General features: G+C 62.2%; 1 protein-coding gene across 1 annotated transcript in view; it reads right to left on the reverse strand.

Moving 5' to 3' along the window:
• Positions 1–4794: 4794 nt before the first annotated feature.
• The window catches only part of LOC104291991 (semaphorin-3D-like), an 11390-nt gene continuing 1892 nt past the window's right edge, over positions 4795–14292 (reverse strand). Inside the window, 16 exon segments of the mRNA XM_009891303.1 lie at positions 4795–5211; positions 5299–5429; positions 5660–5724; positions 5931–6088; positions 6686–6774; positions 6895–6975; positions 6978–7113; positions 7195–7339; positions 7716–7785; positions 7949–8063; positions 8284–8429; positions 8718–8846; positions 9299–9401; positions 9722–9841; positions 10101–10163; positions 10921–11081. Of these exon segments, the coding sequence (XP_009889605.1) occupies positions 4795–5211; positions 5299–5429; positions 5660–5724; positions 5931–6088; positions 6686–6774; positions 6895–6975; positions 6978–7113; positions 7195–7339; positions 7716–7785; positions 7949–8063; positions 8284–8429; positions 8718–8846; positions 9299–9401; positions 9722–9841; positions 10101–10163; positions 10921–11081 (2129 nt within the window).

The raw sequence follows: 14292 nt of genomic DNA on the forward strand, positions 1-14292 counted from the left end.
AAGAAGAAAAAAAAAGAAACAAAACACCCCACAAACAATTTGTCATCCTCTTCAAATTCACATGAAAGTAGTGCGAGGGCTCCAGGCAGGCACCTGCTCTGGGGAGGAGGGCAGGGCACTGGCAGGGGGCTCCCCCGGGTACTTCTGGAGAGTCGTGTCCAAGGTAGGTTGGTCCTGTGGTTCTGATGCCAGCTCTGTGTGCCAGATGAGTGGAGCAATCCCAGACATCTCGGCTGTTGGAGGGGATTCATGGTGACTTCCCCGGCTCCATGGCCCTGCCAGGCTGTGTGAAGGCCACATCTCGCCCTGCTGTGGCCCACCAGATGTGGGGGTAGGTGGGCTCGCTGCTCCTTCTGAACAGCGCCAGGCAGTGGAGAAGGTTGGGAGGGGACGCTGGACCCAGTGCTGGTTGCTGTTGAATCTGTGATTGGAGCAACTTCCCCCTGCACAGAATCTCTACATTAATTTATTTCATGAAGGCGTAATATTTATTGTTTGGGGGACTCTTTCTTTCTACCTTTAAATTAATTTCCGTATTAAAAAAAAATAAAATGCTGGCCTCCATCATGCAGTGGTCGCTTGTTGGGTTGTCTGTGTGGGGAGAAGCAGCTGGTTGACAAAGGCATAGCCTAGAAGCGGGGCCAGCTGCGGAGGTTGCCTGTAGCTGATCTGTGTCGCGTTGGCTGGATGTGCCCCATGGGGGGATTGTCCCAGAGCAGGGAGGAGCTGCTCCGGGTGTTTTGCAGCAGCCGGAGGGAGGATGGAGTCCTCTTGTCATGTCGGGGCAGGTGGAGGAGCATGTGTGGAAGCCTCCGGTGCTCATTCCCAGGGAGGAGGAGGGCTGAGAGGTGTGCGGAGCTGGGAAGGCCGAGCTCCTGCCGGGGAATTGCCTTTCCTCGCACGAGGAACGGCACTCAGCCCAGCTCTGCTGTTCCCCACACGTCGGCAGAGGTTGGCCCTAGCCCCGACAGCGACCGCGCTGGCTGCTCGCCTCGGCGCCAGGGCCCCTAAGGACAGGCTGGGCTACCCAAATGCAGCTGGACTTGGTGTGTGTGACTCTGTGTGTGAATGCGTTAGGATGGAGACTTGAAATCCAGCAACCTCTGTGTCACATCTGGGTGTCACCAGGCAGGAGATGCGCTCGCCCGTGTGGGATGTCCCTGGAGCGTGGCCGGGACCGTGGAGCAGTGGTAGCCTGTAGGGGTCTTCCTTGGCCAGGGAAGCTGCAGTCGCTGGTGTTTGCTGGGACCAACTGGGTGTAGGAAAGGGCAGGATGTCCTGACATCCTCCATCAAAGGGGTGCTGGAAGATGGGGACCTCCCTTCCTGAGCGAGAGAGAGGGGTGTGTATGCACGCGTGTGTTACAAAAACATAATAAAAAATGTTACGGGGCTTTCCTAGTGTCTTTCTCTGTTTAATGGACATTGTCTGTCAAACATAACCACACCATTCATAGAAGCCTTAGATCAACAGTTTAGCTATGCAAATTATTTTAATTATTTTTTTTAAAAAAAAACAAACATTAAAATAGTGCTTTCTTCTTTAACATATCCTAGGAGTTGAAAACCGAGGGGTTCTGAGCAAACTGCTGGACAACTTGTCTTTGGATGCACCATGGAAATAAAAATCAAACCCCCCCACAAAAGTAACAAAGCAAATTAACTGATGGTGTTCATGCAAGTTTCTCCAAAGACTTGACAGTGCTGCGTCTGTGAGTCATGCCCTCCTGTGCTCTGTGTGTCCGCCTCATGCACAACCCTGTGACACTGATTGTATGACGAGCTTGCCCAGATGTCCGTTGTATCCCTGTGAGGCTGTCAGTTTTCCGGTGGATTTGGGGAATGGACCTAGGCAAGGGCTTTCCTTGTCGAGAGTAGCAAGTGTTGAGACCTTGCGGGCGCGTGGGGGAGGCCGGAGCGGGAGCAGACCAGAGCCCTGCCCCAGCCCCTGTCCTCGCTGGTGGTGGTCAGCGTGGTGGGGCTCATCCCAGGGAGCCTCCCGAGTCCTCTCTGATCAGGGTTTTTCTGTGGCTCTGTGCTGGGACGAGGCATGGAGAGTGGGCTGGGGGCAGTTGGCACTGCGGCTCTGATGCGGTACCTGTGACTGCACACCGTTTTCTCTGCTCCTTGCCTTGCCAGGAGAGCACCCGGGACTTCCTGAGCAGGCCCTGATGCAGCCCTGTGCTGCTGTCTGATGTCCTCCCAGGGGTCTCCGGGACACAGCCCGACCGTGTGACCGTAGGAGCTGGAGGCGGCCGGTGCTCGGCTGCCGCAGGGCACACGGGCCATCTGTTAACCTCCCCGCAGCAGGGCGAGGGGTGAGGGCTCTCCCAGCTCCTGCGTGGCCATGGTGGCTCGGAGACCCCTCACTGCCCTCCCATGGTGCGGCTGCCCCCAGATGTGACCTGCTGCGAGGGGCTTCCTCTTGCTGGCAAGCATCTGTGGATCAGGGCAACCACAGCACGGTGTCCCTGCTCAGCAGGTACCCGAGCGGAGCCCCAACCATCCTCCCTGGGTACCGGGGGGTGGTGTGGCACCTCTCTGCCCCACGTACCAGCCCCAAGCACCCCCTTAGCAAGGGACCGGCCCCCTCAGAGCCATGGCTGAGAGGTGGTGGCAGAGAGCACCGTGATGCAGCGGCCTTGAGGGCTGGCGGTGACGGGGGCTGCTCTAAGGCAAGCGGAAGGACCTGCTCTTCCACGGTGCTGTGGGAAGGATTTCCTCCACCCCACAGAAGCCACAAGGGTGTGCGAGTTAGCCAGGGGGCTTTCCAAGTTGGGAGACCTCTCAGAGCCCTAAAACTCCTCTCCCGTGGGACTCCCCTCTCCCTCATCTGCCCTCCCCAGGCTTCTCTTCAGCACATGGTTCTGCTGTAGAGGTTCTCCACATCTCGGTTCTCCTGAGCCTGGAACGGGGGCTTTCCCTGCACGGGTTAATTTTTTTCTTTTGCTGCTGAATTTCTGTCTCCGAATGGCTGGACGGAAGCAGCTGCCAGTTGGCGGCCAGCGGGGCTGCGGGTGACACTGAGGACAGCAGTGTGGGACTCTCCGCTGAGGTTTTTGGACACTAAGGAAGATAATTTGGAGCACAGCCCCGAGGCTGGGGCAGAGCCCGCTGCCCTGCACCTCGGCACCCAGCCCTCGCCCCTTCCCTTAGGTGCGGGGATTCCGCTCCCGGGGACAGTCGGGCGAAGGCTGGGTACCGCTGTGGGACATGGTGGCACGGGGATGGCCGTGGCTGCTGCGTGCCCGGGACTCGGTGGTCTTGTGGTCGGCTGCGGGGTGGGGGCAACACAGCCCAGCCTTGGCCCGTGGAGGATCTGCTGCACGTTTGCCCCCTTCCTCCCCAGGACACCTGGGAGGGTGATGGGGTGGATGGGGGTACTCACAGAAAGCAAATATTCTGGCATTTCCACGGGGCTTCTCTAGAAATGATGTGTATTTTGGCTTAATGATGTCAGCAAATGGCGTAACGCGAGAGAATTGCTGTTGGTTTGCAGATGGCTTCCAGGCCAAAAGGGACGAGTACAGCAAAATACCTTCACCACTGGTGTTTCTCGCCACTCTGGGATGAATTTTGTTACTCCAGTTAGTCCAGCTAGGTTCCAGTGAGATGATGGCTCCTGGCAACTCGGAGCAAGCGCTCCCTTCCAAGGGACGACGGTGCGAGTGAGGGAGAGCCAACCTCTGCCGCCTCCCGACCGCCGCCACCGTGCACGGCCGCGCTGCTGCTCCGTGGCACCCGGCTCGGAGCTGGCGTCTCTGGCAGATCCACAGGAGCCTGAAGAAATCCATCGCTGAGTCTCATTTGGGGTTTTCTGTTGTTTTGGGGTTCTTTTTTTTTCTTCTTCTTATTTTTTTTCTTTTCTTTTCTTTTTTACTACCGCCTTAGTTTGTGGCCTGTCTTTTTGTGGTTGGAAAGAGGAGTATCGCTAGCAGGGTGGGTCGGTCGGTTGGCCCCACGCATGATCATGTGCTTCCCTCTTCTCTCTGTCGAACGGGATGTGCTCGCCTGATCTCCCAGAGCAGAGACTTTGAACAATTTGTTGTTTATATGATGTATTTATTTTTACTTGTGTTTCATGTCATTTTTTAAAAAAATAATAAATTGTAAGTTGGTATAACTGCCTGTTGTTTCTCTCTCTTTTTTTTTTCTTTTTTTTTTTTTTGTGGAACATAAAAACTTTAAAATTGTGGTGTGGTTTGAAGGGGATGGGAGCTGGGCTGGGCACGGGCATCTCTGCGAACCCCAGGTGCCCCACTGCCGGAGCCCGGGCTCAGCAAGTGGCCGTGTCCTGCTGCCTCCAGTGGCATTTGGGCTCCCGCTGGTGCCTCCGCAGCCGCCCTGGTGGGCATCACGCCGGGGCGCCGCGGCTGCAGCAAGGAGTCTGCCGCCTCCGGAGGGGAGGGAGACCGGCTGCACGGAGGTCTGTGGACGCTGCCGGGTGTCAGAGAACCGTTTGTGAGAGCTGGCTGTTTCCCTGCTCTCTGCTTATCGATTCTGCTGATGGCGATCATCATTAGGGGCCGGGGGAAAACAAGGAGAATAAATATTCTGCAGGGTGTAAATAGCTTTGAGTCTCGGAGAGCCGGTGTGGGCTGTGCGCCCTCGCCCCGGCGTGCCCCCGTGGGGCCTGTGGAGATGCAGCGGGGACTGGCGGGGTTTGAGGTAGTAACAGCGAGGCGTTTCTGCACGGGAAGCTGAGAGGTGTCTCGGAGCTGATGCCGGCGTGCCAGAAGGGCCCTGGGAGAGACCGAGAAGAGAGCTGCGGGCGGTCCCGGCTCCCTCTGCCCCCTCACAGGGGCTGGGGGTGCCTCCGCACACGGCCGCTCTTGCTGTCCGGCGACGGGTGCTGCCATTTCTGGTGCCAGGCTTTCTGCCGCTGCCTTTCCTGGTGCCGCAGGGCGTTGCAGTAGACATCCAGGCTGGTGCCCGGTGCCCCCAGGGCCCGCGGGAAGCCCTTGTAGCCCGGGTGGAGGTCAATCCGGGGCCGGGGGCTCTGGTGGGTCCCTCCCAGCTCGGCCCCCTTGCTCCGTTTGTAAGGTGGCACCTCCATGGCCTCCTGCCTGATGACGCGGAGGCTGTACCGGGTGAGGGGACGGGAGAAGGAGCGCTCCACCGCCTGGCACTCGTAGGTGCCCGCGTCCTCCCTCGACAGCTGGCGGATCAGCAGCCCTTGCTCCAGCACTGAGAAGTGGCCGTTGTTCCTCACCTGGGGCAAAGCGCGGAGCACCGTGGGTCAGTCCCGGGGACCGAGCCACCCCTGCGCCTCGTCCCCACCGTCCCCTGTCCCCTGTACCTCGCTCAGGCCCATCTCCTCGCCGTGCCGCACCAGCCACCGGACGGTCGTCTGCGGGGAGCGCGCCAGGCACTCGAGGAAGGTTGAGTTCTTCTCCACCCCAAAAACCAGCTTCTCCACGGCGGCGGTCCCTGTGCAGGGGATGGGACAGAAGAAGGGGTGAGTACCCCGTGTGGGAGCTGTGTGACAGGCGGGGAGGGAGGGCAGCAGGGAGCATCCTGCACAGGGTCTGTGGTGGATGGTGCTGGTGGGCACTGGTGTCCCAGCGCCGTGCCACCCGCTGTCCTGGGCATTGCTGTCCCCCGGGCTGAGCTGGCTGCCCACCCTGGGGCTCCTCGGAGGGGCTGGGGCTGGCGCTCACCCTCTGCGGTGTCCTGGCACTGGCTGAGCGGGTCAGACTTCAGCACGTCCTGGCAGCGGGCACGCCTGTGGGACAGCAGACAGGGCTGCGGGGTGGCACTCACCGTGGGCCCCTCCACACCAGAGCACCCAGGCAGAAGGGGAGGGCTGGGGGACCGGCCGGCACGTCTGGGCTGACGGACGAAGCTCCAGGGCCGGCGGTTTGCCCTTCCCTGCTCCGAAGGCCATCCCCTTGCAGGGGGACAGCGGGGCTGGCCCGGGCAGACGCTCACCTCTTCTCGGTGAACATGTGTGGGGCGCAGGTCCTGCCGTCCCAGGTGCAGTAGGGGTCCCTGGCCAGGCAGCAGTCGGTGCAGGTTTTGCCGTAGAGCTCGCAGCGGTACAGGGAGAGCTGGAGCAGCCCGTGGGTGCTGCTCACAAACAGCTCCTGCTGCACGGGCGAGCAGAAGGGCGGCAGTCAGTACCCCCCCGGCAGCAGCCCGTTCCCTAAATGAGCAAGCCCAGGGGACCCGGGCAGAGGGGCTGGGGCCAGCCACCCTCTGTGCCCTCTCCCTCAGCTGCTCCGCGAAGAAGCAGGAGGGAGGAACAACCCCCTTCGGTTGGAGGGGAGAAGGCAGCCATGTCGGTCCCTCCCGGGTGCCCTACCCTGCCCGTGGGGCCGGGACCCCGGGGTGGTGGGGCGGTAGGACCCTGGTCCAGCTCCCTGGTCCCAGCTCCACCTGCTCCATGCAAGCAGCCGTGCTGTCACACCTGGGCTCAGCCCTTCCGTTTTAGGTCAGGCTCTGGTGTGCCACCTCCACCCCCCCTAGGGACTGGATGGGGAGCTGGGAGATGACTTGGCTGCCATCCCCCGGGCTCCACCTCCATGCTAACGGCGTGGCCTGTGGGTCAGGGCAGGTGGGAGCCACCAGTAGTGAGGTGAGGGACCTCCCTGATAGAGGACAGGGACTTGCTGCAGGAGCCTGTGAGGAGGGAGCCACAGGGTGATGGGAGGCTACATTGTCCAGCCCGGCCTGGAGTCCCATACCTTAGTGACGCCAACCTCCTCCAGGCTGATCACCTCGGTGCCACGGCTCCCCCCGCCGGCCAGCCCCACCTTCAGGACTTTACCATCATCTGTGAACGCAGCGGGAGAAGGAGCTGTCAGGGCTGGGAGCCACTCAAGCCAACGGCACCGATGTGCCACGCAAGCTGCCCTGCGGTGGCAGCGTCCCCAAAGCTGGGGTGAGTTCCCACCTGTGCCGAGGAAGAGCACGTCATAGTGCCGGCTCTCCATCTCCAGCCGGTGCACCAGCAGCCGCCGCAGCCGGTAAGGGGGACCCTCACCAGGACGGGCTGGCGGCCCTGCGGGTACACGGGCTCCCACATCAGCTGGTGGGCGCGCATGAAGCTGATCACCTCGTCGGGGAAGTCCTTGGTGGACTGCAGGAGGGGGTCGTACGTCTCACTGGGGCACTGTGTGGCAACACCGGGGGACCACGTGAGGGCCAGGCCAGCCCATCCCGCTCCCCCCCACCCTGGACCCCAGCCCCTTACCGTGCCGGGACGGGGATAGGGGACACGGCCCTTGTATTCTACCCAACGGTAGTCGAATCCCTCCTTGTGTGCAAAGGGGCCGCTGAAGGCAGCTCTCACGGCAGCCATGGAGTAGACGCAGACGGCAGAGCCACTGAAGACACCACTGCGAGGGGAGCGCGGGGCTGTCAGTGTCCCTGCTGCTCCGCGGGGACCAGGCGCACGCACACCCATGCGCCCGAGCCCACGCTGTCCCCTGGCAGCCCGGGAGTCATGCACGGCACCCAGGGGGTGACAAGAATCCCTTTGGCACAGCCAGTCCAGCCTGGGGGACTGCTGGCTGTGCCGATGCCAAACCTGGTGGTTTGGCCAACGGGCTGGTGAACCAGCAGCAGGGAGAGCAGTGAGATGGCCGGTAGCCCTTCCTCTCCCAGCTGGGTGCTGGTCCTGCCCTTCTCCCCCCCAGGGCTCCCTGGGGGGCAGAAGTGGTGAGGAACTGGGGGAAACTGCCCCAGGCAGGGGCTGGCCAGAGCCCCGCTCACCTGGAGACGGTGAAGAGGCCGAAGACGAGGGGGTTCTGGGGGTCCCTGGTGCGCAGGAGAAAAACATCCTCTGGAAAGAGAGGGGTGGAGGTGAGGCACCGGGGAGCTGGAGGGCAGGTCCAGGGGGTGCAGGCGGGCATCTGCGACGCTGTGCCCACCTCCCTGGCTGTACGGGAAGGAGCAGCGGTGGAGGAGCAGCGTTGCTCCCAGCTGCGGCTGGGCTGTGCACTCACCGAGCTGGTCGAAGTGGGTCTCGGTGCCCTGGGGCCCGGGGATGGAGCACACCAGGCGGGGCTTGGGGAACGTGCTCCAGCGGTTGATGAGGCTGCGCTTCCCTCCGACATCGTTCTGCCGGGCATCAAGAGCCGGGCTCAGCCCAGCCTCTCCAAGCCTCCCCCACCCCATAGCAGGACACCCCTAGCCCTGAGCCCTCTGATCTGTGGTGGAGGTGTGGTGACAGCCCCATGCCTTATGTTGGCCCCTGTTTGGGATGCCTCATGGCCCAGAAGAGGTGAAAGCCCACATGGCGGGACACCCAGCCACAGCATGCTGACCTTTGGTGACTGACCTTGCAGACCCGGGCCACCCTGGCGTGGATGTGCCGCCTCTCCCACTGCCCAGCTTCCATGGCCGTCTCGCGGAAGAAGACGTAGACCTTGTCATCGTGTGGGTTGTAGGTATCAGGGATGGCATAGGCGCCAACGAACGCGGGCTCTGCAGGGGGAAGGAGCAGCACGACATGGCCCTGTGCCCTGATCTGACCCTGATGTACTGCCCTTGGAAGCCCTCGGGAGCAGTGTGAGACCCTGAGGGTACGCAGAGTGCCCTGTGGGGACCCTGCTACCCAGAAGGCAGAGCCCCACTCCTGGTGCTCAGGCTGCAGAGTGCATGCTGGAGCACGGGTCCCACCAGAAGCTTCATCAGTGCTTCCCCCCGGAGAGAAGGGGTCGAGACCACTGAGCTCCGGAGCCCCTCGCGCCCCACGGGTCTCCCTGCTCCTACCGTGTAGCCAGTGGTCCTGGTTCTGCTCTGTCCGGATGTAGCTCTGCTCGGCCCCACGGACCCAGGTGCGGAAGAAGGCAGCACTGCTGCCCATGAAGTCGCTGGAGGTGCCCGAATACAGCTCCCCATCTGCGGGGTCAGACGGAGAGTGGGTGAGTTGGGGTGTCACTGCTGGAGGTTCCCTGGCAGGACACCCCTGTGTCCTCAGAGACTCGGGGAGAGCGGAGGTGGCACAGCCTGGCTGGGAGCCTCCTCCAGACCCGTGACCCAGCATGGCTTCTGGCCCCACACCCACCCAGCCCTTCCACAGCACCGGTACGAGGTGAGCAGGCTGGTGCCCCCGCACACCCCCACTCAATCTGCACCCCACATTCGCTATTCTGGGCAGAAACCACGAGGTCGGGGTGAGCCGGGGCAGGACCAGGCTCTGCAGGATGGCTCCTCTCACACGTACCCGCTCGGGCAGCACCACAGGACCGCAGCCGTGCACAGCACAGCAGGGCACAGGCACCGCTGCCAGCACAGACCGTTCCCAACGCTCCCACCTTCCAGCATCCCCTCTGCTCCCTGCTCCCTCTTACCGATGAGGAGCCCCGTGAAGGGTTCGTGGGGGCTGTACGGGCACCGTCCTCGCCCCGATTCCAAGGAGTGGGTCACCAACCTCATGGGGGGAGCCCCGGGACCCTGCCAGAGCCAAAGGGGAGATGTCAGCCCAGGGGGAGGCTGGAAACAAGCTGGGCATGTGGAGAAGAGTGGGAAGGAGGCCAGTGTGCCCGGCTCTGCAGTGAGCAGATCGTGGTCCTGTCCCCATGGGGCAACCTGGCAGTGCCAAGCTGGGGCTACTACTCGCCACACACAGCAAAGTCATGCAGGTGGCAGGGACTGTGCCAGGCTGGCTGGACTCCCTCCCCAGGCTCTGGGGTTCCCTCTCCCCCCCACTGGCTGCATGGGTCTCTCTTGCCACCTTCTGCAGTGGGGACATGGCTGGCCGGGGTGTCCCTCACCTTCCCCCTGGCTGCCAGCTGGATGAAGGCGCAAACGGGTTGGTAGGAGCCGGTGCCGCAGGCGAACACGTGGGTCCTGTTGAAGGGTTGGAGGAGGCGGATGAAGTTGGCACACTCCGTCTGCTCGAGGGGAGATGTTTGTTAGTGGGCTGAGCCCAGGCCCGGGCGCCCGTGCCCAGCCCCATGGCGTGGCTGCTCGGGATGCGGGAGCCTGGCCAGATCCTGCGCCGCGAGTTGGCAAGCTGAGCTTAACTCTGGCCGGCTCGACACCCTTCTCTTAGGCAGACCCCCATGCTCCCTTTCGGGGTGATGTGGGTGCTTAAAATACCCGTGGCAAACCGCAAAAGGCCGTGAGCCGGGGGCTGCCGGCCCTGCTTACCTCCACGTTCTTCCCGGCCAGCTGGCAATGCTCAACCTGCTCCCTGGGGGCTGGCCAGAAAATCTGCAACACAGAGACCCCCCACCAATGCAGCCCCCGCTTTCCTTCCCCTGCCTGGCTCAGCTGGCTCCCCCAGCCACCGGTGGGAACGGGCTCGGCCAAAACCTGCCACCAGGCTCAGGGGCACGGTGAGGACACGGGGCTGCTCTGTGATGGGGTCCGACACCCCCTTTGGGTCCCCAGGGCCTGTCCCAGCCCAGCAGGCAGCCTGCCAAAGAGGCTCATAGAGAACCTGGCGCGGGGACAGAGCCTGGGTGGGCCACGGCACGCCCCGGTGGTGGGCAGGCTCTGCTGGATCCCGGCCCGTGGGAACGCCAGGCTGCGGCGCCTTAATGGGCTTTCCTTTTGTCGGGCTTGAGCTGCGCACCCTGCCAGCAGGATGTCTTGGGATGACATTAGCCGACCCGCTGCTTGGAGTTGTTTTAGCTCCTGCAGCAGCGGCAGGGACTAGGTGTGATGGCAGGGCTCCGGGCACTGCCCTTCCACCTCACCCGGGGTCCACCTAGGTCTCCTCTCCTCGCCAGGCCGCCCTGTCCCTCCCCTGGCGTCACCCTGTCCCCGCAGGGGTCAACACCGCCAGGGAGGGGTTGACCCCACTGATTGAGACATCCTGGTGTAAATGTGTCCCTGGTGATGTTGCACCAGCCCAGCTGGGAGAACATCCATCCCCACGCCCCGGCATGGGAATGAGGAGCGGCTCCCAGGGAGGAAGGGACCAGCCTGGACAGGGTCACGCTCACACCCTCCTCCCAGCACTGACCTTCTCGGGCTCTCTGCTGGGATGGTCCAGGTGGAGCAGGAAGATGTGGTTTTTTGCTCCCACCATCAGCCAGGCCCTGTCTTCATCCACCAAAAGGGCTTGGAAATCCAGCCCATCCCCTGAGGCCAGCAACAGGCGAGAGCTGTTGGATTTCAGCAGATCTGAGGAGCACAAGGTGGGAGAAAGAGAAACCCTTCCATGAACGACACAACAAGCAGCCAGAGGCCCCATGCTCCCCTTCTGCGGGACAGCGCTGGCTCCCCACCCCTGCCCCAAGGACACGCAGCTTTCCTGCCACTGCCTTCTCAGAAAAACACCACCCGTGGTGCTCCAAAGCTCATCATGAAGCCGCCTATCTGGAGGAAACAGTGAGTCACTCCTACAAAGAAGAAAACTACCCTGACCTTGCCCTGGGCTGGTTTGGAGGCTTGGGGCAGGACAGCGGTCCAGCCTGAGGAGCAAAGGTTGCTCAGCTTCCAGCCTGCCTTTCAGAGGACCTCTTGGAGCCCCAAAGCCTCTGCACCCCAGAACTGTGGGGAGAAGGCTGACAACACAGGAGACTCGCTTGCCATGGCTCCCAGAATGTTTTCCCTGGGCTTCGGATTGAGAGAGTTGATATAAAAAAGATTTTGGCTATTTTCTGGGGCAAAGCATCCCTCCAAGGAAAGGCTGTGTGGAAACACAGCCACCACAGCCCAGGCTGGGCACTTCTCTCCTCCGTCCGTCCCTGAGCCTTTTCAGCTGTGAAGTGTCTCTTGGCTGCTGGGCTTTAGCCCAAGCACCAGGACAGACAGACAGATGGATGTCCAATCCCCGGCCCAAAGATCTTGTAAGGGAAGTCCCCCGCTGCCTCCGGTGCTGCTCTGACCCTGCTTCTGCCACCCCACGTTTTGTACCCCCTCTCATCCTGAGAGACAGCCTAAACCCGGCATTAGACCGGCTCAGGAAAAGGGCTTTTCAGAGCACCCCTTTGGCACTGCTGGAGTGAAGAGCCACCTCGCCGAGGGGGAAAGTGTGCCATGGACCCCACCATGGATGTGGCAGGGCAGCAGGGAAGGTTCTGCTGTTCAGCCTGTAGCTGCTCCTGCGCAGAAGCCCGGGGGCGGCTACCAGAGCCCCTCCGGCACCGTTGCAGGCGTGTGGGTGTGAGAGAGAGAGAGAGAATAAGCTCTTGTCTCTTGGTTCACCGCTCCTGAAACAACATCCCCGGGGCCTGCATCAGTCCGTGACGTGCAGCACCAGGTTTTGGGGTCGGCTGCCGGGACGAGCATCCCCCAGCATGGCAGGGGTGGCCACTGCACCGGACACGGGATCACCACAGCAGCCGCCCCGGCGAACGCCTGCTCCCAGGGATCAAGGAGACCGGCACCGAGGTGCGCCTCAGAGCTTCCAGAAGTCATAACACATCAGTTTCCTCTTCAAAAGTGGCAGGATCTGGCTAAGGAGAGGGTGATGGCTGGCCGCGCTGGCAAGGCTGCTCTTGGCTCTGGTGCTGTGCAGGGAACAGTGCAAAACCAGGGCCACGGGAAGGGGAGACGGAGATGGGCTGCTGCTGGATGGGGACTGGAGGGATACGAAGTGTGGCTGGAAACCTGGGGTGGTCTGTAAGACCCAGGCTGAGAAATTACCCAAAATTGAAGCAGTGTGTCAGGAACGGAGGGAGGGAAGCTGTTAAAGGGAGCCGGTGCTGGCCGGGCAGATGGGAGCGTGGGCGGCCATGCGGCCCCGGGCGCAGGTGGGGCGTACGTGGGGACGGGCACGGCTCCGCTCAAAGGGGACCAGCTGCCCCGGGAGGTTGCGTCTCTCTTCCTTCCACCCCGTTTCCAGGCCAGAGGGGAAGCGGGGCCAGTGCCTGCGAGCTGGAAATGCCACTGACGTCCGCTCGTCCCAGCGAGGAAGGACCTGCTGGGCCGCAGGCAGGGGTCCCTGCCCGGATCCACGCCGCCACAGCCAGTCCCGCTCCCAGCTAGCGTTTCCTTCTCCCCTTCCTCCAGGGTCAGAGCTCCAGTTACCTCGGGACACACATCCCCCTCTCCCCAGCTGTGTCGGGGAGCTCCTGGCTCTCCTCCTGCTCCCACAGAAGTTGTGCGCAGCCCCACTTCACTCCCCGCTGTCCCTCGGGTTTCCCAAGGGGTGCCATGGACACGGTGGGGGCAGCTTTCCAAGCCATTTCCCACCAGCTAAATGGGATTAACAGCTGAATTCCTGTCCCTGCCTGTGGGCCACTGTCACCTCTGGGTCCCCAGCGGTCTGCTGCGCATTGCCCACCCTCCCACGTCTGCCCACACCCCCGGGACCGGCCGGATCCCGGGGGAAATGTCCGGCAGGGTGCTGGGGAGTCAGGCTGGGGTGGGAGGGAAGGTCAAAGTTTCACCCAATACATGGCTGTAATTAAGCAGAGTGGGGCAAGGCTGGTCCCAGGGAACATCACCCACTGGTCACTCTCTGACCTGCCGTGTCCCCATCTGAGGACAAGGTGAGGCGGGATGATGGAGGAGCCCTCCCTGCCGCTGTGATAGCGCGTGGGAGGACCCAGGAAGGACTCACTGCCCTGCACTTGCACCATGAGACCTCCGGTAGCATTAATGACCATGGGGGTCTCAGACTGACTCTGTGGCACAGTTCGGCTCCCTCACCAAGGGGATGTCACGTGCTGTGGATCCAGACCCTGTATGCAGAAGCTGCTGCACACAAACCAGCCTCTTGCCCCGAGTCCGTCTACGTGCACAAGGCATTTGACACAAGCCCCGACCCTCGAGGCAGGGAACCGGGCGGTCTCTGCGGCAGCTGCGGGGTGGCTAAACTGATGGCTGAGCCCGGAGAAACATCCTCTCCTTTGTGTTCATTATCTCCCAAGGCCACGGTGTTTTTCTTTATTGTCGGGGCCACTGTAACCGCCTTGTCCCATCCATCATCTCCGCCTGCCCCTTAGCCGCAGCATCCTCAGTGCAGGGCGACCCTGGGCTTCCTGGGGTCACAGCCCGGCTGTGGTGGGGGGCTCTCCTCTCCCCTTCCCCCAGCCAGCAGGCACAGCAGACCACGGAGGACATCCCTGAAGCCCAGGGGAAGCTCAGCGCTAAGTCGGGGGGGGGAGGTCCAGCCCCTCACTGCCGTCGGCTGATAAGGGACGTGTCAGCGCAGCTTTTGGGGCCGATAACCGGAGACCCACCAGCCTCCTGCGCTCCTGAGCACTTGCTGCGTGGTGACGGCCTCTGGGTCGTGCCTGGCCGGGCTGGCTGCAGATCAAAGGCTGGCAGAAGACCCGTTCGCCAACTCTTAGCTGTGCCTGCCCCGGATTATTGCAGTAAGAGGAGCTGGGAGGCGTGCCGTGGTTGCACCGCATAGCCGCACTGCTGTATGGTCTCGGAAAAG

Source organism: Charadrius vociferus, unplaced genomic scaffold (genome assembly GCF_000708025.1).
Source record: "Charadrius vociferus isolate BGI_N301 unplaced genomic scaffold, ASM70802v2 scaffold758, whole genome shotgun sequence".
Lineage (NCBI taxonomy): Eukaryota > Metazoa > Chordata > Aves > Charadriiformes > Charadriidae > Charadrius > Charadrius vociferus.